This window comes from Ranitomeya variabilis, chromosome 4 (genome assembly GCF_051348905.1).
Source record: "Ranitomeya variabilis isolate aRanVar5 chromosome 4, aRanVar5.hap1, whole genome shotgun sequence".
Lineage (NCBI taxonomy): Eukaryota > Metazoa > Chordata > Amphibia > Anura > Dendrobatidae > Ranitomeya > Ranitomeya variabilis.
In genome coordinates, this window is record NC_135235.1 from 485,264,008 (window position 1) to 485,290,455 (window position 26,448).

The 26,448-nt window shown below is 45.5% G+C and overlaps 1 protein-coding gene across 2 annotated transcripts in view; it reads right to left on the minus strand.

The window, feature by feature from the left end:
- The window catches only part of RBL1 (RB transcriptional corepressor like 1), a 126,028-nt gene that overhangs the window by 31,865 nt on the left and 67,715 nt on the right, over positions 1-26,448 (minus strand). For both annotated transcript variants that reach the window (XM_077251920.1, XM_077251918.1), the window contains exons 15-17: positions 14,464-14,694; positions 14,174-14,376; positions 13,919-14,095 (exon numbers count right to left, since the gene is read on the minus strand). In XM_077251920.1, the coding sequence (XP_077108035.1) occupies positions 13,919-14,095; positions 14,174-14,376; positions 14,464-14,694 (611 nt within the window). The remainder of the gene's footprint in view (positions 1-13,918; positions 14,096-14,173; positions 14,377-14,463; positions 14,695-26,448) is intronic.

Sequence of the window (26,448 nt, forward strand, 5' to 3'; positions counted from 1 at the left end):
ATTGGTATAAAAGAAAATATGCTTCACAGGATTTCAACCCTATATACCTCTCCTAGCGCGCAACTTAAAGTCAATGGCTCACTATCAAACTCATTCCCAATTCGGAATGGTATGAGACAGGGCTGTTCACTTTCACCCCTCCTATATACACTAACAATGGAGAACCTTACAAATGCAATACGCAACAACCCCTCAATCAAAAGGTATACAACTCCAATCGGAAGAACACCAATTGGCACTATTTGCAGACAACATCCTCTTTTACATCACATCCTCTACCACAAGCCTGCCAAATAATTCGGAGTTACATAAATTTGGCCTTTTAAGTAATTTCAAAATGAATTCCCATAAATCAGATATTGAACATATCATTACAACCAACAGTGGCTGATTAGCCTTGCGTCTCTTTCCCTTTCAAATGGCGCTTTGATTCTATCACCTATCTCGGGGTCAAGGTAATCGCTAAAGTCTCCCAGTTATATGAAGCAAACTTTATGGTAGCTCTACACAAAAGAGAACAGGATCTAGAGAAGTGGCACAAACAACAGCTATCATGGTTTGGCAGGGCGAATGCAATTAAAATGGATCTACTACCAAGTCTCCTACACTATTTTCAAACAATTCCTATATATATTTACCCGCCTCAAAAAAGCGATCACTCAGTTTGTCTGGTCACACAATCGAGCATGTATTTCATACTTTTTATTAAGCAGGTCCAAGCAAATGGGTGGAATAGGTCCCCCAGATTTCACAGCATATAGCTATGCTTCACTTGGAACATGCATACATGACTTATTCCATAGCAAAAATAAGAAGTGGGTCAAATTGGAAGATGGCCTTAACGGTCGTGATTCTCATGTGGTCCTTCGGGGATGAGGGAAGAGGTACTTCTTTGCCTTTCCTTACTCTGAACATCATACTATTAATCAAACTAGGTAACGGGGGTCTTCAAATCTCAACATCACCTGGACCATTAACCCCAGTTTATGATAATCCAGCATTCATGGCAGGGATGGGTTGGGTGAACTTTTTGCACAAACACAGACTCACGACCTATTATACATGACTAAGTAAATTCAAAATGGAATAAAATCTCTCCAAGAAATATTGTTAAGCGAGGAGCCATCCACAGGGACCTGGTTCTTTTACTAACAATTGAAAATCTTTATCAATACAATAACTAAACAAACTAACATTAGTAGACCACTAACTCCCTTTGAGGCGCTCTACTTATCAGAGGGCCCTCCAGACCACACAGTCTCTCTTTTGTATAAGCTCTATCAAGAAGGACAAATTCCCTTCACGATTTCCCAGTATTTTTCTCAAAGTGGGAGAGTGACTTGGGAAAACCTCTATCACCCGAGGCGAGGTCAAAGATACTTCTATTTACATTTCGGTCATCGCGGTGTTCGGTGTCACAGAAGAGCTATAAGGTCTTGTCAAGGTGGTATAGATGCCCCTCTGCTGTTCACTCCATGTTTCCAAGGACTCCGGAAACTTTTTGGAGATGTCTAAAAGGCGGCACATATGCCTATATCTGGTGGGCTTGTCCACCCAAAAAGAAGTTATGGTCTGCAATTTTTGATCTCTATAACAGATTATCTATCCTCAAGATCCGACCTTCAATGGAGTTAGCTTTATTATCCTTAAGTGATATGACAATATCCAATACAAGAAGGGTCTTATTAGACATTTCCTTACTGCAGCCAGGAACTTGATTCCTCGGCTGTGTCAACAAGAGAAAATTGCCCTCACGTTCCAAATTAGTTGCGGAACTTAACATCCATAGAATGGAACAAATGATAGGTCAAGCAACGGGAACCCCAGATAAAATCTACAACACTTGGGCTCCTTGGATCGTATTTAGGGAATCTCCAGAATTAGATACCACATATACTCGAGTATAAGCCGACCTGAGTATAAGCCGAGGCACCTAATTTTGCTAAGGAAAATTGGGTAAGCTTATTGACTAGTATAAGCCGGGTATGCATTGTCCCCTCATCCCTGTTCTGGTATGTGTGGCTCTCCCCGTCCTGTCCTGGTATGCATGGCTCCCCCCATCGCTGTCCTTGTATGCGTGGCTCCCTCTCTTCCCCCGTAGCTGTCCTTGTATGCGTGCCTCCCCCCGGCAGCTGTCCAGTTATGCGTGGCTCCCCCCTTCCGTAGTTGTCCTGGTATGCGTGGCTCCCCCCTCCTTAGCTGTCCTGGTATGCGTGGCTCCCCCCCCCCCCCTCCATAGCTGTCCTGGTATGTGTGGCTCCCCCCTCCGTAGCTGTCCTGGTATGCGTGGCTCCCCCCCCTCCAGTCCTTGCATTCAAGCTTCCTATTACAAAAAAAAACCAAAAAACATTCTACTCACCCTCCAGCGTGCCCTTGCAACATGTCATTCCCGCGCCAGCAGCTCTTCGTGCCGAGCGATCACATGGCACCGCTCATTAAGGTAATGAATGCTCCCTCCACGCCAATGGGAGTGGAGACGTGTGCATACTCATTACCTTAATAAGTGATGCCACGTGATCGCTAAGCACAGGAAGAGCTGCTGGAAGCCGGAACCAATGAGATGATGCGAGGGCGCCAGGACCAACGGGATGCTACGAGGGTACACTGGGGGGCGGAGTAGGAGGTCTTCTGGAAGGCGGCTGCTGTGGGTGTCACTGTGCGCACTATAAGATAAAGGAATATTAATTTCTCTTCAGCAGCGGCACAGGTGTTAGCCACAGACGCCGGCTCCTGCCTCTGTGACCCACTGCTCTGCCTCTCCCCCCTCCCCCACCGGCTTTCTGGGACAATTGACTTGCGTATAAGCCGAGGGGGGCGTTTTCAACAGACAAAGATAAATAAAAAAAAAAAAAAAAAAAAAAAGGCTGAAAAACTTGGCTTATACACGAATATATACGGTACGTGGCTATCCGGACCTTAATTTTCACCATGACTATAATTTACGCCTTCATAACGCAGCTAAACTAATTTTGATTTGTCCTGTGTACATAGAACCAATCAATTAAGATATTGCTTTCCTTTCTTGCTGCACCCCAGATAATCCCTTCCCCCCCTCTTCGGACTTCTCTCTCTCTCCTTTCCCACCTGATACTGTTATATATATATTAACCCCGAGTTAGCAAAGTTGGGATTGCGGTTGAGGTTTCATAAACTTTTTTATTGATTTTAACGACATTAGCAACCAGCTTAATGAGTAGACGGAGTTACAATCTTTGCTGTAATTCTTGTTACTAAACATAAACTTACTACAAATCGCATGTTAATAATTACATGTTCGCGACCAAGTTATATTCTTCAGACTGTATTTCTGTATTGTTCTTTCAATAAAGTTGATTTATCCAAAAAAATGTAATAACGTGCTTTAGTGCATAAACATAATGAACAATGAAATTAAAAGTATACTGCTGCAGTCAAAATTTATATAGGTAAAATACCTTTAAACATATAGTAACACACCATGGAAAGATTTTAGCAACACATCATGTGGAGTAGCAGCACAATTACACTGAGAGTAGGCATACAAGGTAAAATAGCAGCACAATATGAGGCAGATAGGCAAAGGAAAAGTACACAACCTGAGAATGCAGAACAGGGCCCCAACGCGCGTTTCGCATTAGCTTCTTCCTGAGAGGGTTCTGCGAGACATGATGTGCTGCTAAAATCTTACCATAGTGTGCTGTTATAGGTAAAATACCTTTAAACATATATCAACTTTGACTGCAGCAGTATACTTTTATATTTAATTATGCACTATGCTTACGCCTTAAAGAGGAATTTTTGATACTCACCGTAAAATCTTTCTTGGAGCCTTTATTGGGGAACACAGGTAAGTAACCATGAGTGTATGCCGCTTTCGCTAGGAGGCTGACACTAGACAAAAAAGTTAAAACCGCTCCTCCCCAGCAGTACACACCTACCGACAGTCGCAAAGTACCTCAGTTGGTGTTAAAGCAGTAGGAGAAGCAACCAAAACTCAAAATATGTACCAATCCAACAACAAAGGCATATAGGCTCAAAAGAGCCAACATTTAGGAAGGGTGCTGTGTCCCCCAATGAAGGCTCCAAGAAAGATTTTATTGTGAGTACCAAAAATCCCTCTTTATCACTTAATTGAGGGACACAGGTAACCGTGCGACATCCAAAAGCAGTCCCTAGGGTGGGAACCAGAAAAAAAGCAAAGAAAACAGACTTAGGCCAGCCAGTGCGTAACCACAGCTTGCAGCACCTTCATTCCCTGACCTGCATCAGACGAGGCATGGGTATGAACCCTGTAATTCCTCATGAAGGTGTGCAAAGATGACCAGGTTGTGGCCTTACAAATCTGTAAAGCCGAGGCCTGGTGACGAACTGCCCAGGAATCCCCCATTGCCCGAGTGGAGTGAGCCTTCACCCCCAGAGGAGGCAGTTTGTCCTGAACGCGGTATGCCTCCAATATTGCCGAACGAATCCAACGGGCAATAGTGGACTTAAAAGCAGGAAGCCATTAACGAAGACCTTCAGAGATGACAAATAAGGCATCAGAGTGGCGAAAGGAAGTAGTCCTTGAAAGGTAGACTCGGATAGCTCTTACCAGATCCAATTTGTGGAGGGCCTTCTCCAGGTGATATACCGGAGAGGAGCATAGAGAAAGAAGGACAATGTCTTCATTAATGTGAATTGAAGAAACCACCTTGGGCAAGAAGGAGGAACAGGTCTAAGAACTAACTTGTTTTGATGTAGAATCAGGAACGCAGAGAGGCAGGATAAAGCTGGTAACTCAAACTCTCCTGATGGACATAATGGCAACTTTCCATGGCAGGAGAGGAAACGGAATGTATTGAATGGGCTCAGAAGAAGAGCGCTGGAGTGCGCCAAGGTCAAGATTAAGATCCCATGGATCTATAAGGACGATAAGGAGGTGCCAGTTGGGCGACTCCTTGAAGAAAAGTCTTCACCTGGCAACGAAAAGCCAGATTTCGTTAGAAAAGAATTGACAGAGCGGAAACTTGCCCATTAAAGGGAACCTGTCACCCCCAAAGTCGATGGTGAGGTAAGCTCACCGTAATCAGGGGCTTATCTACAGCATTCTGTAATACTGTAGATAAGCCGCCGATGTTACCTGAAAGAGGAGAAAAAGACATTAGATTATACTCACCCAGGGGCGGTCCCGCTCCGATGGGCGTCTCAGGTCCGGTACAGCGCCTCCCATCTTCATTCCAGGACATCCTCTTCTGGTCTTCACGCCGAAAGGTCAGAGAGGCCCGGCGCCTGCACACTAGTTCTTTGCTCTGCCCTCAACAGGGCAGACAAAGTACGCCTGCGCCGGAGCTTGAAGACCAGAAGAGGACGTCTTGGAATGAAGATAGGAGGCGCCAGAGCAGACCTGAGACACCTATTGGACCGGACCGCAGCGGGACCGGACCGCAGCGGGACCGCCCCTGGGTGAGTATTAAATATCACCTTTTTTTTCCCTCTTTCAGGTAACATCGGGGGCTTATCTACAGCATTACAGAATGCTGTAGATAAGCCCCTGATGACGGTGAGCTTACCTCACCGTTGATTTTGGGGGTGACAGGTTCCCTTTAAGAGTACTGAGTGATAGACCAGAGTCAAGACCCACTTGTAGAAAACCAAGATTGGAAGGAAGAGAAAAGGACATAGGGACCAAATTTTTGTCCTCACTCCAACGGAAGAAAGCCTACCAGCATCTGTGGTAGATACCAGAGGTTGCTGGTTCTCTCGCCCTAAGCATGGTCTGAATGACCTGATGGGAAAAAACAGCCTCCCACAAAACTGTGGCCTCAAGTGCCATGGTGTTAATCTCAAGACTGTGAACTCTGGTGGAAGAGGGGGCTTTACGACAGAAGATCTGTATGGTCTGGAAGCCTCCAGGGAGCATCCATGAGCATGTATACCAGCTTCGCGTACCAGGACTGTCTTGGCCAGTCCGGAGTCATCAGGATTACGTGAACCACTTCTGTCTTAATGTTTACGACTGAGTCAAGGGGAGAGGCGGAAAAAACGTCTCCTTTGGAAGGAAGACACAGGCCTGAGATGGATGATTTGATGGGTGAGACGGAAAGAAACTTCTTCCTGGGGGGGGGGGGGGGGGGGGGGGGGGAGAAAAGACCATCGTGACCATCTCTCTGACCCAGGCATCGTCGACCACTGACAAACATACTTCCCGGAAGAAGCTGGTCCTCCCACCCTGGATCGATTCCCGGGTGGGGGTTACCCATCACGCCGAGAAGAACCTGTTGGCACAGGACCCTGAAGACTTGGAAGGGCGACCCTTCCAAGGCAAGTTTGAAAGACGGCTTCTTCCTCCTTTCCCCTTGGGCGGAAGAGCGGTCCTGCTGGACGGAAGTCCCCAAAGCAGAGAAGGGCCGAAAGTAATGAAATTTAAGTGACCTCTTCTTATTAAAAGGAATCTGTCACCCCAAAATTCGCCTATAAGCTAAGGCCACCGGCATCAGGGGCTTATCTACAGCATTCTGTAATGCTGTAGATAAGCCCCGATGCAACCTGAAAGATAAGAAAAAGAAGTTAGATTATACTCACCCAGGGGCGGTCAGGTCCAATGGGCGTCACGGTCCGGGTCCAGCACCTCCCATCTTCATACGAGGACGTCTTCTTTGCTTCTTGCCGCGGCTCCTGCGCAGGCGTACTTTATCTGCCCTGTTGAGGGCAGAACAAAGTACTGCAGTGCGCAGGTGCCGGGAAAGGTCAGAGTCCTGGTGCCTGCGCAATGCAGTACTTTGCTCTGCTCTCAACAGGGCAGATAAAGTACGCCTGCGCAGGAGCCGCGGCAAAAAGAAGACGTCATCGTATGAAGATGGGCGGCGCTGGACCCGGACCGCAGCGGGACCGCCCCAGGGTGAGTATAATCAATCTTACTTTCAGATTACATCGGGGGCTTATCTACAGCATTACACAATGCTATAGATAAGCCCCTGATGCCGGTGGGCTTAGCTTATAGGCGAATTTTGGAGTGACAGATTCCCTTTAAAAAGACGTTTAGATTTGGACTGGGGAAGCGAGGTGATTTTTCCGCCGGTAGCATCGGGAAAAAATTTGATCCAGTTTGGACCCAAAAAGTCTAGAGCCTTGGAAGGCAAGGCTAGTGAGGGACTTTTTTGATGGCAGATCTGCATTCCACGCTTTCAGCCAGAGAATGCGGCGTAAAGCAATGATGTTGCTGGTAGCCCTAGTGAAACAACCAGCTGCTTCTGTGGCAAAAGATATTTGGCAGCATGGGCAATCTGTTCTGCCAAATCTGCCATCTGATCCGGAGGAGCTGCCACTAGAATACCCTGACAAAGCATTCTTGCCCATGCAAACAGACTTTGCCACCAAGGTGAAGGCAAAGATGGGACAGAGGGAAACCCAGCTACTTCAAATGATGACTTGGCCAATGATTCAATCTGTCTATCCGTAGAATCCTTAAGAGATGCACCGTTCGGTAGAGACAAGACTTGGAAGACAGGCGAGAAACCAGCAGATCCACATTTTGGTATTCTGTCCATTTACCAACGAGGTCTGGGCTAAAAATAGATAATATCTAGTTGCTTCCTTCCTGGGAAGCGCTTTTCAGGGTGTTCCCAGTGTTTAAACAATCGCTTCAAATTGTGAAAACGGAAATTCCGTGAAGGATGTTTTACCTGTTTGAAGGAAACAAGAGTGCTCCTGAGCAGGTGACTCATCGTCCATTAGGTTTAGAGTTTGAGTAATTGCCAAGATAAGGCTATTGACCATATCCTGCATCTTTGAGGTCTGGTCCGTATCGGACTCAGACTGGGAATACACATCCGACCCAAAACCCGCCTCCGAGGAGGGGGCATGGGGTGAGAAATGCATCCACGAGGATGCAGAGGGACCCTGAGAACTAGAGGAAGAACTGGAAAGAGCCCGCTTAATTTGCTTTGTACTTGACTTTTCCCTGTGAAGGTCGCAGTCAGGAGAATGCGAATCACCGTGAGAGGCGTTTGGAGCACTGGTGGCAGTAGACAAACGTGGAAGTTGCTCCAGTACCTGAACCAGGGTTTTTGAAACCCTTGTCAGGTCAGAGACCGACAGACAAGGCAACAGCCCACTCCAGAGGGAGAGGAGTGCTCTCATCCTGTGCGTTAGAGGGCTCCTGTGGAGCAGACATGGTGGAGGGGCTGCAGACAGGCAGAAAGGGAAGGGCTCAACTGAAGGCCACTTATTTTTGCAGAGGGCACACACATAGTTAATTACAGTGGGCTTAGAGGGGCAAAAAGAAGCCTCACGAGGGTTGGGCATAAGTTGAGCCTTCGGGGTACTCTGTGGAGGAGCCAAGACAAAGCTAACAGAGCCTACCCGATGCCAGCGAGGACCAGCAGAAAACTGTGGAAGCTGTGTCCCCCTACAGTTGTGGCCAAAAGTATTGACACCCCTGCAATTATGGCAGATCATACTCAGTTTCTTCCTGAAAATGATTGCAAACAAATTCTTTGGTATTATTATCTTCATTTAATTTCTCTTAAATGAAAAAACACAAAAATAATTGTCCTAAAGCCAAATTGGATATAATTCCACACCAAACATAAAAAGGGGGTGGACAAAAGTATTGGCACTGTTCGAAAAATCATGTGATGCTTCTCCAATTTGTGTAATTAACAGCACCTGTAACTTACCTGTGGCACCTAACAGGTGTTGGCAATAACTAAATCACACTTGCAGCCAGTTGACATGGATTAAAGTTGACTCAACCTCTGTCCTGTGTCCTTGTGTGTACCACATTGAGCATGGAGAAAAGAAAGAAGACCAAAGAACTGTCTGAGGACTTGAGAAACCAAATTGTGAGGAAGCATGAGCAATCTCAAGGCTACAAGTCCATCTCCAAAGACCTGAATGTTCCTGTGTCTACCGTGCGCAGTGTCATCAAGAAGTTTAAATCCCATGGCACTGTGGCTAACCTCCCTAGAGGTGGACGGAAAAGAAAAATTGACAAGAGATTTCAACGCAAGATTGTGCGGATGTTGGATAAAAAACCTCGACTAACATCCAAACAAGTTCAAGCTGCCCTGCCCTGCAGTCCGAGGGTACAACAGTGTCAACCCGTACTATCCATCGGCGTCTGAATTAAAAGGGACTGTATGGTAGGAGACCCAGGAAGACCCCACTTCTTACCCAGAGACAAAAAAGCCAGGCTGGAGTTTGCCAAAACTTACCTGAAAAAGCCTAAAACGTTTTGGAAGAATGTTCTCTGGTCAGATGAGACAAACTAGAGCTTTTTGGGCAAAGGCATCAACAGAGTTTACAGGAGAAAAAAAAAAAAAAAGAGGCATTCAAAGAAAAGAACACGGTCCCTACAGTCAAACATGGCGGAGGTTCCCTGATGTTTTGGGGTTGCTTTGCTGCCTCTGGCACTGGGCTGCTTGACCGTGTGCATGGCATTATGAAGTCTGAAGACTACCAACAAATTTTGCAGCATAATGTAGGGCCCAGTGTGAGAAAGCTGGGTCTCCCTCAGAGGTCATGGGTCTTCCAGCAGGACAATGACCCAAAACACACTTCAAAAAGCACTAGAAAATGGTTTGAGAGAAAGCACTGGAGACTTCTAAGGTGGCCAGCAATGAGTCCAGACCTGAATCCCATAGAACACCTGTGGAGAGTTCTAAAAATGGCAGTTTGGAGAAGGCACCCTTCAAATATCAGGGACCTGGAGCAGTTTGCCAAAGAAGAATGGTCTAAAATTCCAGCAGAGCATTGTAAGAAACTCATTAATGGAAACCGGAAGCGGTTGGTCGCAGTTAATTTGGCTAAAGGTTGTGCAAAGTATTAGGCTGAGGGTGCCAATACTTTTGTCTGATCATTTCACTCAAAACTCCAAAAATGGGCCAATGTTTTGCTTTTTGCTTCATTCTCTTTTGTGTTTTTTCATTTAAGACAAATTAAATGAAGATAATAAATACCAAAGAATTTGTGATTGCAATCATTTTCAGGAACAAACTGCGTATTATCTGACAGAATTGCAGGGGTGTCAATACTTTTGGCCACAACTGTATGAGCAGAGCGTCCACAGATCTGCAGAGAGCTTAGGATATAGCTGTGTCCCCCGTGATATGGCGGTGTAAGAAGCTGATACAGTCTTGGCTCTGTCACTGCTCCCTGAAGTCTGGCGGCCAGTGAAAGAGAAAGCAAGCATTTTATTGGCTGACACGCCGGAGGCGTGAACAGCCAGCAAGATCTGCTGGCCGGTGAAAAAGAAATTCCCCCTCCGATTGGCTGACACACCGGGGGAGTGAACAGCCAGGAAGGAGAAGCTCTGTGATCTGTGATAGGAGCGGAAAAAAGCGCGCTGAAAAAGTGCGCGCTACAGGGGGCATGGACAGATAGATAAGAAGAGGAAGAAGCCTCCTATTGAATAAAAAAAGGGCGCGATTTAAACGCGCGACGGTGAGTGGCTAAAGAGTCCCAGAAAAGGATGCAGCCAGCAAAGGGAGGGGGAGTGTCCACAAGAACCGAGCCCGGCCATAGGAGAAATGGTCGCGGCTGTGCAGACTGTTGCGATGGAGGGACAGTGTTCCCAGGGATGATGCCTGCCGCTGCGGAGGGAAAGCAGGGAGACATACCTGCGGTGAGTCCTGTTTCCTCTGCAGCAATGAGGAAAACATCAGGAGACCTCGGGTGGGTGAGGGTCACTAGAATAGGGATCCTCCTTCCCGCACCATATCCAGAAAGTGCAGAAGACAGTGTCAATCCCTTACAAGAAGGGGGAAGGCGTGGGGAAAAGGCAAAGTATGCGCCACCTGGAATCACCTGTAAAAGGCGACAGGGGATCAGGTCCTGCCTTGCGGGCCCGAGAGTGGGCGATGTGGGTGACACTATACTGCTCTCTTGGTCGCATAAGTATGGAAAACAGGGTGAGAAATTACACCCTGTTACCCTAAGAAGAAATTACACCCTGTTACCCTAAGAAAAAAGGATCCTGAAAGACAAAGGGAAAAAGGTTAATAAACACACACAGGGAACCTGAAAAGGAAAATGGATCCAGATCTGCCTCCTACAGACAATAAGCTTAAACTGAGGTACTTTGTGCCTGTTGGTGGGTGTGTACTGCTGGGGAGGAGCAGTTTTCCTTTTATGCCTAGTATCAGCCTCCTAGCGACAGCAGCATACACCCATGGTTACCTGTGTCCCCCAATGAAGCGATAAAGAATGCACTTTGTTACATTTTTTGAGCACTCAAAAAGTGCATTACTCAGGCTATTATACTAAGGCTTCTTTCACAATTCCGTCATAATGCGTTGTTGTGACGTATCGACGGATGTCAGGAAAATAAAGAAAAACGGATCCAACGCATCCAGTTTCTTGACGGATCCGTCGAATGAGTAAGTGCCTGAATTCGTAGGTATAAATTTCTAGAGAGGGAGAGGGAGAATATTTCCCCAGACTAGAAAAAATACGTCCAGGCATGCGCAGAATAGAAAAACGCAATACGTCGCAGGATTCCTGCTTTTCACAGGCAACAACGCATCCTGTGTCCATAGGCTGCCATTATATCCAACCACGTATGCCGCAGGATGCGTCGTTGCACGTTTTTCCGACGCTGACAAAAAACGCTTCATTGAACGTTTTTCCCCAGACGTGCCGTCAAATTGCGCAGGATACAGGGCGCGACGGTCGAAATGTGTAGCCATGCATCGCGATACGTCGCTAATACAAGTCTATGGGGAAAAAACTTTTTTTTTTTCTTCACAAAACGACGCATTGTGACGGGAATGCACGACGGAAGTGTGAAAGAGGCCTAACAGACCTTCACCACTGGAGCCCGCCCACCCTCCCATACATAAAAATTTAATACAAGAGCAACATTGACTCTTAACCCATTTCTGACCTCGGACGGGATAGTACGTCCGAGGTCAGAACCCCCGCTTTGATGTGGGCTCCGGCGGTGAGCCTGCATCAAAGCCGGGACATTTCAGCTGTTTTGAACAGCTAACATGTGCCCGCAATAGCAGCGGGTGGAATCGCGATTCACCCGCTACTATTAACAAGTTAAATGCCGCTGTCAAACACTGACAGCAACATTTAACCGCGCCACCGGGCCGGAAATGAGCGCATCGCCGACCCCCGTCACATGATCGGGGGTCAGCGATGCGTCTGCATAGTAACCATAGAGGTCCTTGAGACCTCTATGGTTGCTGATGCCGGACTGCTGTGAGCGCCACCCTGTGGTCGGCGCTCATAGCAGTGCAGGAATTCAGCTACATAGGAGCGATCTGATGATCGCTGCTATGTAGCAGAGCCGATCGAGTTGTGCCAGCTTCTATTGCACTATTGAGGCTATTGAAGCATGGTAAAAGTAAAAAAAATAAAAAAATAAAATAAACTTTAAATCACCCCCCTTTCGCCCCATTCAAAATAAAACAATAAAAAAAAAAATCAATCATGCACATATTTAGTATCGCCGCGTTCAGAATCGCCCGATCAATAAAAAAAGGGTTAACCTGATTGCTAAACAGCGTAGCGAGAAAGAAGTTTGAACGCCAGAATTACGTTTTTTTTGGTTGCCGCGACATTGCATTAAAATGCAATAATGGGTGATCAAAAGAACGTATCTGCATATAAGTAGTGTCAATAAAAAAGTCAGCTTGGAATGCAAAAAATAAGCCCTCAACCAACCCCAGATCACGAAAAATGGAGACACTACGGGTATTGGAAAATGGCGTTTTTTTTTGTTTTGTTTTTTTAGCAAAGTTTGGTATTTTTTTCACTACTCAGATAAAAGAGAACCTAGACATGTTTGTTGTCTATGAACTCGTAATGACCTAGAGAATCACAATGGCAGGTCAGTTTTAGCATTTAGTGAACCTAGTAAAAAAGCCAAAACAAAAGAGAAGTGTGGGATTGCACTTTTTTTGCAATTTCACTGCACTTGGAATTTTTTTTCCCGTTTTCTAGTACACAACATGATAAAACCAATGATGTGGTTCAAAAGTACAACTCGTCCCGCAAAAAACAAGCCCTCACATGGCCATATTGACGGAAAAATAAAAAAAAAGTTATGGCTCTGGGAAAGAGGGGAGCGAGAAATGAACACGGAAAAGGTCATGAAGGGGTTAATATCTACCATACTCCTATTTTTGTGTATGTCGCTCATCTCCTTAGGCTACTTTCACACTAGCGTCGTTTTGAATACGTCGCATTGCGTCGTTTGGGAGAAAAAAAAATGCATCCTGCAAAGTTGTCTGCAGGATGCGTTTTTTCCCCATAGACTTACATTAGCGATGCATTGCGACGTATGGCCACACGTCGCAACCGTCGCAAGACGGTTGCGTCATGTTTTGGCGGACCGTCGGCACAAAAAAACGTTACATGTAACTTTTTTTGGGCGTCGTGTGCCATTTTCCTCCCCTTCCTCCCCGGACATTATAATGGGGCAACGGAAGCGTCATAAGACTGCTTCCGCTGCCCACGTCGGGCATTACTTTCACAACGCGCGTCGGCACGTCAGGCCGACGCATAGCGACGGCCCTGTGCCGACGCTAGTGTGAAAGAAGCCTTACAGACTAATCCATATTGATCTCAGACACTTCTACAAATGACCTCTTTAGACTAATGTTCTGTAACAATAAGAAAGTCATGATAATATATGGAATTATTCAATCCTTTATGGAATCAGCTTACACCCTTTGGATCCAGTACATTTTTTGTATCACCCAATTTTTTTTTATAATTTTTGGTTACGTATATGTTTAAATAAAGATACTTGTTTTTATAAACTTGGCATAAGGCTTCCTTGTGTTTATAGGATTGCTTATTACTATATGAGGACATGTCAAAAAAAAAAAAAAGCAAGTCTCACTGTAACTTAAAAACAACAAGAGTTCGTATTCATGAATTTTCTCAATAAAAATGATCTTATAGGGTAAAAACAGGAATTAGGAGATCATGAACAGTGAAGTCTTACCTTTGCCATAATGTAAACTGCACATAAAAGGAGCTGATCAATGTGTCTGTCTTTCATCAGATCTGTGCAGTGAACCAGTGAGTACTCAAACAGGGTCCAAATCTTGCGTCGCAAATCATTACACAAATCAAGCTTCAAACACAAGTCTCTCAGACGAACACTGGCCAAATGGTACACCTACAGCATAAGTAGAAACTGATTGTATTTATTTTCTTTAGTGGTGTGACAGTCAAACAAAATAATAAAACTCCATACCTTCCTGAAGAACAGAGCTAGAGAGCCTGTTTTCTTGGGCTTGTTAGTAGATGTAAAGCAGACATCTTGGGATTTAAAGGGCTGACTTTTAGGGCTAACCAAAGACTGTGCCGTCAGGGGGACCTGAATGCCATTTTCACTTTGTGACTGTGGATAGGTATTTACCGACTGTGAAGACTGTTGACCAGATTCATTCTGAACACCTGAAATGTAATGATCCAAAATATATATACACGTTAAATAGTGGACATTTAAAATGACCTAAAATAATCAGGACAGTGAACAATTACCTGTTATATTCACCTTCTGTCCACACCACAGCGTTTTAACTGGAGACACACACATTTGTTCTGAGGCCTGACAGGGAACAATTCTGATCCTGGTAATCTCTGGTGTAGTGTGCAATCTTTCTACTGGTGACTCCTTTGGCCCATCATCCCCAAACAGTCTCCTTTTAGCACTGCCGGCAGTAGGAGAGTTGTATCGTTCATGGACAGAAAGTGGCGACAGTGGCTGCATATCTGAAAAATGAATAGTAATATGCTTAAGAAACTAAGCATCATCATGATTATTTCACCCCTTTACAACAGCCGATACGCATTTCAATGACGGCCACTAAGGGCCTTATTCCCTCATAGCCATTTTAAAATGGTGATTGGGAATAAGGGTATAGCGTCCCCCAGAGTCATAAAATCTAATGGGGTAACCGACCCTGGAGAACATGATCAGCGACCAGAATATCCGGCCCTGATCAAGTCATCGCCATTATTCAATGAATGGCAAACGCAAAAAAAGAAAGAAAAAAAAAAAACTTGTGCCCGCTGTTAAAATCATTTCTCTTTTGACATGATATACAGATCAGAGAAGAGAGAAATTAGGTTCCCCGAGCCTCCCCTGTACCTCCTGTTCCGTCCCTGGGTCCTCTGCATCACCACCCTGGAAAAATAAAAAATGGAGATCTGCTGGCCAATACCTGACAACAATAGAGAATTTTTCCTATTGGTTCATTTTAATCACTGTGATATTAAGTGAAATCCCCTTTGTTAGAAAAAAAAAAAAAAAAAAAAAAATCCATTCTTTGCATTTGGGGTTAGGGTTAAATTTTTTAACCCCTTCATGACCAGGTTTTTTTTCCCTTTTCCGCTCCCCTTCTTCCCATAGCCATAACTTTTTTATTTTTCCATCAATATGGCCATGTGAGGGCTTAATTTTTGCGGGACAAGCTATACTTTGGAACAGCATAATTGGTTTAAGCATGTCATGTACAAGAAAACGGGAAAAAAAATTCCAAGTACGGTGAAATTGCAAAAAAAAAAAAAAAGAAAAAGGCCAATCCAACACCTTTTGTTTGGCTTTTTTGCTAGGCTCACTCATTGCTAAAACTGACCTGCCATTATTATGATTGTCCAGGTCATTACGAGTTCATAGACCCCAAACATGTATAGGTTGTTTTTTTTTATCCAACTGGTGAAAAAAAAATGTAAACTATGCTTAAAAAAAACAAAAAAATTTGTGCCATTTTCCGATACCCGTAGTGTCTCCATTTTTCGTGATCTGGGGTCGGGTGAGGGCTTATTTTTTGCGCGCTGAGCTGACGTTTTGTAATGATACCATGTTGGTGCGGATACGTTCTTTTGATCGCCCGTTATTGCATTTTAATTCAATGTCGCGGCAACAAAAAAAAAACCCCCGTAATTGTGGAGTTTCAATTTTTTTTTCTCGCTACGCCGTTTAGCGATCAGGTTTTTTATTGATAGATCAGGCGATTCTGAACGCAGCGATACCAAATGTGTAGGTTTGATTTTTTTTTATTGCTTTATTTTGAATAGTGCGAAAGGGGGGGGGGGGGTGATTTAAACTTTTATATTTTTTTCATATTTTTTATTAAATTTTATGCATTGCTACGAGTGCCGACCACAGGGTGGCGCTCACAGCAATCCGGCATCAACAATCATAGAGATCTTCAATAGACCTCTGGTTGTCATGCCAACGCATTGCTGATCACATGAGGGGGTCAGCGATGTACGCAATGTCCGAAAGCACTATTTAAAAGCCCAAACAGTATTTTTCCCCCACATATGGGGTATCGGCATATTCCAGAGAAATTGCCCGACAAATTTTGTGGCCCATTTTCTCCTGTTATCCTTCTGAAAATAAAAAAATGTTTAGACCTAAAGTAAATTTTGTGTGAAAAAAAAAAAGGTTAAATGTTATATTTCTTCTTCCACATGGCTTTAGTTCCTGTGAAGCAACTGAAGGGTTATTAAATGCTCTTGAATGTGTTTGAGCACCTTGAGGGGTGCAGTTTTTATCATGGTTTCATTATTGGGTATTTTCGGTCATATAGGCCCCTCATAGTCACTTCAAATGTGATGTGGTCCTTAAAAAAACGGCTTTGTAAATTTTATTGGAAAAGTGAGAAATGGCTGGTCAACGTTTAACCCTTCCAACTTCCTAACAAAATTTATTTCCAAAAATGGTGCTGATGTAAAGTAGACATGTGGAAATGCTATTTATTAACTATTTTGTGCAACAAAAGTTTGAAAATGACAAAGTACTCCAAATTTTCGCTAATTTTCTTTTGTTTTTTCACAAATGAACAAAAGTCATATCAAACATTTTACTACTACCTGAACTACAATATCTCATGAAAAAAAAGCTCTCAAAATCAGCAGAATCCTTTAAACAGTTACAGCGCTTTAACCTCAAAGTGACACTGGTCAGAATTGTAAAGTTTGGTTTGGTCAATAAGGTCAAAATTGGCTAGTTACTAAGGGGTTAAAACAGGGATTTTTGTGTTCTCACCGTAAAATCCTTTTCTCCGAGCCACTCATCTAACATCAGAAGAGCGCAGGACCATTCAAGCTGGCCAGGATCCAGAGATCAGGCCAGATTCACAACAGCGTTTGTTAGATCTAGAAAAAAGAGCTTCTAGTCACTGCGTTCCTTGCTTAGGAGACTGGCGACAGACCACATAGGTGGCCATAAACCTAGGCAACAAATGGTTAACTATACAAACCCTCTATTCGTGAGAAAATTTTTGATGAGTCGATTTCAAAGTTGTTTGTTTATAGAAGTACTTTGCAATTTTAGTTATTTACAATGATAAGACCACTTCAACAAATGGAGAGGCCTATTCTGGATGTCCCAGTAGTCAGGATAAAAACTGCAAAATGTACACTTTTTGTGGTGAAATTATATACCGTATATACTCGAGTATAAGCCGAGATTTTCAGCCCAAATTTTTGGGCTGAAAGTGCCCCTCTCGGCTTATACTCGAGTCACAGTCGGCGGTGGGGTCGGCGGGTGAGGGGGAGAGAGCGTGTCGCATACTCACCTAGTCCCGGCGCTCCTGGTGCTCCCCCTGCCCGTCCCATGGTCTTTGGTGCCGCAGCTCGTCCCCTGTTCAGCGGTCACATGGTACCGCTCATTCGAGAAATGAATATGGACTCCACTCCCATAGGGGTGGAGCCGCAAATTCATTCCTCTAATCAGCGGTAACGGTGACCGCTGACCGAGGAAGAGGCTGCAGCACCCGGAGACCAGCTGTCCGGGAGAAGGAGCCAGGGACGCCGGGAGCAGGTAAGTATCTCATAGTTACCTGTCCGCGTTCCACACGCCGGGCGCCGCTCTGTCTTCGCGTCCTCTTGTTCTGACTGTGCAGGTCAGAGGGCGCGATGACGCATATAGTGCGCGCGCCGCCCTCTGCCTGATCAGTCAGTGCAGAGAGACGCCGGGACAGGACGCTGAGGAGCTGCAAGCAAGAGAGGTGAGTATGTGTTTTTTTTTTTATTGCAGCAGCAGCATTGTATATTGCACAGATTTATGTGGAGTATCTATGGGGCAACGGTGCAGAGCATTATATATATGGCACAGCTTTATGTGGAGCATCTATGGGGCCATAATCAAAGGTGCAGAGCATTATATATGGCACAGCTATCTATGGGGCCATAATCAAAGGTGCAGGGCATTATATATGGCACAGCTATCTATGGGGCCATAATCAAAGGTGCAGGGCATTCTATATGGCACAGCTATCTATGGGGCCATAATCAAAGGTGCAGGGCATTGTATATGGCACAGCTATCTATGGGGCCATAATCAAAGGTGCAGAGCATTGTATATGGCACAGCTATCTATGGGGCCATAATCAAAGGTGCAGAGCATTTTATATGGCACAGCTTTCTATGGAGCATCTATGGGGCCATAATCAAAGGTGCACAGCATTGTATATGGCACAGCTTTCTATGGAGCATCTATGGGGCCATAATCAAAGGTGCAGAGCATTGTATATGGCTACTCCATTTCCTCTCTGTTGACATCCCCACTATCATCATGGGTGATTTCAACATCCCGATTGACACTTCCACCTCAGCTGCCTCTAAACTTTTATCACTGACTGCCTCCTTTGGCCTCACTCAATGGTCCTCTGAGGCCACTCACAAAGATGGCCACACGCTGGACCTCGTCTTCACCCGCCTCTGCTCCCTTACTAATCTCACTAACTCACCCCTCCCCCTGTCTGACCACAACCTACTGACATTCTCTTCCCTCTCCTCTCCTAGTGTGCAACCCCCACTCCACGAACTCCCTCACAGAAATCTCAAACATCTCAACTTACAATCACTCTCTGAGTCCCTTCTCCCTCTTACCGACATAGCCTCCCTTCATGACACAAATGCTGCTGCTGCTTTTTATAACGCCACAATAACAGCAACACTCAATTCGGCCGCCCCGCTCATGCATAGCAAAACTCGTACAGTCAACAGGCAGCCCTGGCTGACCAGCCTGACTAAAGAACTGAGACGGGCTTCCAGGATCGCTGAGCGAAGATGGAAGCGATCCCGCTCTGCTGACCACTTCACCGCATACAAGCAGTCCCTCGCCAGCTTCAAGTCCGCGCTCACTGCCGCAAAACAAACTTACTTCTCATCTCTCATATCCTCCCTGTCTCACAACCCTAAACAGCTTTTCAACACTTTCAATTCTCTACTCCGTCCCCCTGCACCCCCTCCCTCCCCTCTCATTTCTGCTGAAGACTTTGCCTCTTTCTTTAAACAGAAGATCGATACGATCAGAGAAAGCTTTGGCCCACAGCGCCCACTGCCCCTCTTAGCTGCTCACCCCTGCTCCTCCAAAACCAGCTTCTCCACCATGACAGAAGATCAGCTCTCCACCCTCCTGTCGAGATCACACCTCACCACCTGCACGCTCGACCCGCTCCCATCTCACCTCATCCCTAACCTTTCCACGGTCTTCATCCCAACCCTAACGAACCTCTTCAACCTCTCACTCACAACAGGTGTCTTCCCCTCATCCTTCAAACATGCCAAGATCACACCCATCCTCAAAAAGCCCTCCCTCGACCCATCCTCTGTGTCTAGCTATCGCCCGATATCTCTTCTTCCTTATGCCTCCAAATTGCTGGAGCAACACATCCATCTTGAACTGTCCTCTCACCTCTCCTCCTGCTCCCTCTTTGATCGATTACAATCTGGCTTCCGTTCCCATCACTCAACTGAAACTGCCCTAACTAAAGTCACCAATGACCTACTAACTGCCAGGAACAAGCGACACTACTCTGTCCTCCTTCTCCTGGACCTGTCTTCTGCCTTTGACACTGTGGACCACTCCCTTCTGCTACAAATCCTCTCATCTCTTGGCATCACAGACTTGGCCCTTTCCTGGATCTCATCATATCTGACAGATCGGACATTCAGTGTCTCCCTCCGCCACACCACCTCCTCACCTCGCCCCTTGTCAGTCGGTGCTCCTCAAGGCTCTGTTCTAGGACCCCTACTCTTCTCCATCTACACCTTCGGTCTGGGACAGCTCATAGAATCCCACGGTATGCAGTACCATCTCTATGCTGATGACACGCAGATCTACCTATCCGGACCTGACCTCACCTCCTTACTTACCAAAATCCCGCACTGTCTGTCTGCTATTTCAGCCTTCTTTTCTGCTCGCTTTCTACAACTGAACATGGACAAAACAGAATTCATCATCTTTCCCCCATCTCACTCTACCCCTCCACCAGACCTATCCATCAATGTCAATGGCTGCTCACTTTCCCCAGTCCCACACGCCCGGTGCCTCGGGGTGATCCTCGACTCTGCCCTCTCTTTCAAGCCACATATCCAAGCCCTTGCCTCCTCCTGCCGCCTCAAACTCAAAAACATTTCCCGGATCCGCGCATTCCTTGACCGTGACACCACAAAAACACTAGTGCATGCCCTTATCATCTCCCGCCTCGACTACTGCAACCTCCTACTCTCTGGACTCCCCTCTAGCACCACTCCAATCCATCCTACACTCTGCTGCTCGACTAATCTACCTGTCTCCCCGCTATTCCCCAGCCTCTCCCCTATGCCAAGCCCTTCACTGGCTTCCTATTGCCCAGAGACTCCAGTTCAAAACCCTCACAACGACCTACAAAGCCATCCACAACCTATCTCCTCCATACATCTGTGACATGATCAACCGGTACCTACCAACACGCAACCTCCGATCCTCTCAAGACCTCCTTCTCTACTCCCTTCTCATCTCTTCTTCCCACAACCGCATCCAAGACTTCTCCCGTGCTTCCCCCATACTCTGGAACTCTCTACCCCAGCACATCAGACTCTCGCCTACCATAGAAACTTTCAAAAAGAACCTGAAGACTCACCTCTTCCGACAAGCCTACAGCCTGCAGTGATCCTGAACCTACTGAACCGCCGCACAACCAGCTCTGCCCTCTCCTAGTGTATCATCACCCATCCCCTGCAGATTGTGAGCCCTCGCAGGCAGGGTCCTCCCTCCTTATGTACCCGTGTGCCTTGTTTTTTGCTCATGTTTAATGTATTTGTCTATATTTCCCCCGTATTTCACATGTAAAGCGCCATGGAATAAATGGCGCTATAAAAATGAATAATAATAATAATAATAATAATAATAATAATGGTATATGGCACAGCTTTCTATGGAGCATCTATGGGGCCATAATGAACTGTGCAGAGCATTATATATGGGGCAGCTTTATGTGGAGCGTCTATGGGGCTATACTGAACGGTGCAGAGCATTATATATGGCACAGCTTTATGTGGAGCATCTATGGGGCCATAATGAACAGTGCAGAGCATTATATGTGGCACAGCTTTATGTGGAGCATCTATGGGGCCATAATGAACAGTATGGAGCATCTATTTTTAATTTTGAAATTCACCGGTAGCTGCTGCATTTTCAACCCTAGGCTTATACTCGAGTCAATAAGTTTTCCCAGTTTTTTGTGGCAAAATTAGGGGGGTCGGCTTATACTCGGGTCGGCTTATACTCGAGTATATACGGTATGTGTGACTAGTAATAATGTAACATCTGTCCTGAAGGCAGCAGGGCAGGTCTCACCCAGGAGTTAGGGTATGTGCACATGTCAGGATTTCTTGCAGAAAGTTTCTTGACAAAAACCGGACATTTCGTTCAGAAAACCGCATGCGTTTTTTTTGCGTTTTTTCATGCGTTTTTGACACGTTTATGATGCGTTTTTTTCCAAATGCATAGAATTGCGGGAAAAACGCAGAAAATCCGCAAAATTAATGAACATGCTGGGTTTTTTACCGCAATGCGTTTTTTTTCGTGGAAAAAAACGCACCATGTGCACAAAACATGCAGAATGCATTCTAAATGATAGGATGCATAATGTATGCGTTTCTAATGAGTTTTTATAGCGTTATCGCGAAAAAACACGAAAAAAACTGAACGTGTGCACATACCCTTAATATGTATTTTCCTGAGACAGCAGACTTCTGTCTCCAAATCTCACCAGGGGGTCGTGCTGGGAACCAAGAAGAAAGGGAACATTTGACACCTCCTAGCTCTTTGGAAGAGAGATGTCAAGTACAGTCTGACACTATCTGCGGGAAGCTTTACAGGAAGAGTCTCAGAGAAATAATATATTCATTGGGAGCGCGGCCATGGTCCAATAAAAAACAAGCAATTAGAATATCAACTTGAGGGGCTGGTCTAGAAATCTGACCTCCAGGTTGACTCTATAAATTTGGCTTGTATACATTCAAAATTGTTCACATGTGAGGGCAGCCTGGGAAGCTGATGTGTTCCACCAATTCCATATTCACCCCCACCCCCTCAGGGAGCAAAAGCAGACTACAAGTTAGCTTTTTCTGTAAGTTTTCTCCTGTTTATTTTATACTGTTTTGCATACCTGTATGTCTTTATTATTTTTATACCTTTTTCTTTACTGTAAGCACTGAACCTTTTTGTATTAAAGCATAAAACTAACAGATGAACCTTGTATGTTCTAAAGAATCCATAGCCTAAGGTGTGTGAGCCTTATGAGTGGTAGACAGTATTAGTAATTTCCGGGACTCATTGCCCGTGTATTCGGTGAGTGGTGGCAGCGTGTATGAGCGGGTGTATGATTTATGCTCCCATCACAGCATAGGACAGAGGTTGAATGCTGGATTGAGAGTGGGGAGATAGATTAACCCTTGCAGGCACAACCCCAAGTCACGTGCTGAGAGCAGATATGTGACGAATTAGTGACAGCACGGAGAGGGATCCGTGACACTTTTCTTTTATCTGGATAGTTGTCTAACAAAATAAAAAGGTACTCATTTAAAAAAAGGCTTTTGATTAAAGGGATTTATAAATGTAGTGTTTTGAAGGTTTCTTTTTAATTTCCAAATCTAAGATCCGAAACTCCCATTTCTCCTTCGCCTCATTGGGGGACACAGGACCATGGGTGTTATGCTGCTGCCACTAGGAGGCTGACACAAAAAGATTAGCTCCTCCTCTGCAGTATACACCCACACACTGGCTCCAGCCGAACCAGTTCCGTGACAAAGCAGTAGGAAATCAAGAACATTACATAAGGGTATAAAATCATCAAACCAAAGAACATACTCAAGCCGTCAGGTCAACAGGGTGGGTGTTGTGTCCCAAAATGAGTGGCTCGGAGATGAGGTCCTCTGCGGTCACTCACAAAGATGGCCACATGCTGGACCTCATCTTCACCCGCCTCTGTTCCCTTACTAATCTCATTAACTCACCCCTCCCAGTCTGACCACAACCTACTGACATTTTCTTCCCTTTCCATTTGCAACCCCCATTCCACAAACTCACCCAATCTCGCAGAAATCTCAAACACCTCAATTTACACTCACTCTCTGAGTCCCTTTTCCCTCTTACAGACATAGCTTCCTTACATGACACAGATGCTGCTGCCACTTTATACAACACCAAAATAACAGCAGCACTTGATTCAGCTGCCCCCCTCACGCACAGCAAAACACGTACAATCAACAGGCAGCCCTGGCTGACCGAAGAACTGAGACGGGCTTCCATGTTTGCTGAGCAGAGATGGAAGAGATCCCGTTCTACCGAGCACTTTATCGCATACAAGCAGTCCCTCGCCAGCTTCAAGTCCACACTCACTGCCACAAAACAAAACGTACTCGTCTCTCATATCCTCCCTGACTCACAACCCTAAACAGATTTTCAACACTTTCAATTCTCTACTCCGTCCCCCAGCACCACCTCCCTCTCCTCTCATTTCTGCTGAAGACTTTGTCTCTTTTTTAAGCAGAAGATCAATACAATCAAAGAAAGCTTTGGCCAGCAGCCCACAATGCCCCTCCTCTTAACTGCTCAGCCTTGTTCTTCCAAATCTAGCTTCTCCACCATGACAGATCAGCTTTCTACCCTCCTGTCAAGATCACATCTCACCACTTGCACACTTGACCAGCTCCCGTCCCACATCCCTAACCTCGCCACAGTCTTCATCCCAACCCTAAAACATCTCTTCAACCTCTCACTCACAACTGGTGTCTTCCCCTCATCCTTCAAGCATGCCTCGATCACACCCATCCTCAAAAAGCCTTCCGTAGACCCATTCTCTGTGTCTAGCTATCGCCCGATATCTCTTCTCCCTTATGCCTCAAAACTACTGGAACAGCATGTCTATCTTGAACTGTCCTCCTACCTCTCCTCCTGCTCCATCTTTGACCAGTTGCTATCGGAAGCCAGATTGCATCACTCAACTGAAACTGCCTTAACTAAAGTCACCAATGACCAACTAACCGCCAAGAGCAAGAGACACTACTCTGTCCGTCTCCTGGACCTGTCTTCTACCTTTGACACTGTGGACCACTCCCTCCTGCTACAGATTCTCTCATTTCTTGGCATCACAGACTTGGCCTTATCCTGGATCTCGTCATATCTAACAGACCGAACATTCAGTGTCTCCCTCTCCCACACCACCTCCTCATCTCACCCCGTCTGTCGGTGTTCCCCAAGGCTCCGTCCTAGGGCCCCTGCTCTTCTGCATCTACACCTTCGGGACAGCTCATAGAATCCCACGGTTTGCAGTATCATCTCTATGCCGATGACACATAGATCTACCTATCTGGACCCGACCTCAGACATTGTGGGATTTTGGTGAGTACAGAGCTATCTGCTATTTCTGCTCGCTTTCTAAAACTGAACATGGACAAAAAAGAATTCATCATCTTTCCCCCTTCTCACTCTACCCCTCCACCAAACCTATACATTAATGTCAATGGCTGCTCACTTTCCCCAGTCCCACATGCTCGGTGCCTCAGGGTGATCCTCGACTCTGCCTTCTCTTTCAAGCCTCACATCCAAGCACTTGCCTGCCGACTCAAACTCAAAAATATTTCCCGGATCCGTACATTCCTTGACCATGAAACCACAAAAACGCTAGTGGCTAGTGCACGCCCTCATTATCTCCCGCCTCGATTACTGCAACCTCCTACTCTCTGATCTCCCCTCCAGCACCATTCCAATCCATCCTACACTCTGCTGCCTGACTAATCCAACAGTCTCCCTGTTATTTCCCAGCCTCTCCTCTCTGCCAAGCCCTTCACTGGCTTCCTATTGTCCAGAGGCTCCAGTTCAAAACCCTTACTATGACATACAAAGCCATCCACAACCTGTCTCCTCCATACATCTGCGACATGGACTCCCGGTACTTACCCACACGCAACCTTCGATCCTCTCAAGATCTCCTTCTCTACTCCCCTCTTAGCTAGTCTTCCCACAACCACAGACAAGACTTCTCCCGTGCTTCCCCCAGACTCTGGAACTCTCTACCCCAACACATCAGACTCTCGCCTACCACAGAAACCTTCAAAAAGAGCCTGAAGCCCCACCTCTTCAGACAAGCCTACAATCTGCAGTGATCCTTAGTCTGCTGAACCGCTGCACGACCAGCTCTACCCTCTCCTAGTGTATCCTCACCCATCCCCTGTAGACTGAGCCCTCTATGGCAGGGTCCTCTCTCCTTCTGTACTTGAACAATAAACATGAGCAATACAAGGCACACGCATGTCTATATTTGCCCCTTTTCACATGTAAAGTGCCATGGAATAAATGGCGCTATATAAATGCATAATAATAATAATAATAATAATATTATACTAGGAGCTACTACATTTCTAAGATTTTGGCTACGCCTATAGATAATCCTTGATTTAGTGGGCAAGCTTGTCAACAAAACTGGGTCACTCATAAGAATAAACCAGTATTTATTTATCAATCTTTGGAGCTTCTGCCGAGACTGGCTGAAGTTTTTTCCAAACTCAAATTTTTAACATCATCCCGTTCTTTTGAATTGGATGTGGAGTGGATCATTTCAATACCATCTGCTTGCATCAAGGCCTTAGTTCTATTAAGAGCATCATTCAGCAGCCTTTTTGGATATCTTTTAGCCAAAACTCTTTTTTGCAGAACTTGTGACTCTAAGAAAAAAAAATCATGTTCACTACTACAGTTCTTACATATTCTCCAATATTGCCCATATGGGATATTTTAGATCCAACTGGGAAGGTGTCCACTGTCGAACCCAAGATACCTGTTCACGTCAACCTGTTTGAAATGCATGGCTGTGGAAACCTCCCAGAGGCATCCAGCCGGATGGACAAGTCCAGGAATTGAATGGCTCCGTCGGCAATATAAAATGTAAAAGTCAGCCCCCAAGAATTTGAGTTCAAATGGGCCACAAACCAAATAGCCTCCTCCCTAGTTCCTCTCCATATAAAGAACAAATCGATAAAGCGACGATATAAAACAACGTGGGTTGGAGCCAGAGCGGCTTGCGCAATGTAAATGGATATGAAGAGCCCCATAAAAAGATTTGCATAACTCGGGGCAAACCTCGTCCCCATTGTGCAGCCCCTCAACTGGCGATAGTAGGTAAGGAAAAAACATTATTCTGAAGAATGAAGGAAATGCCATTCAGAATGTATTCTTTGTTTATC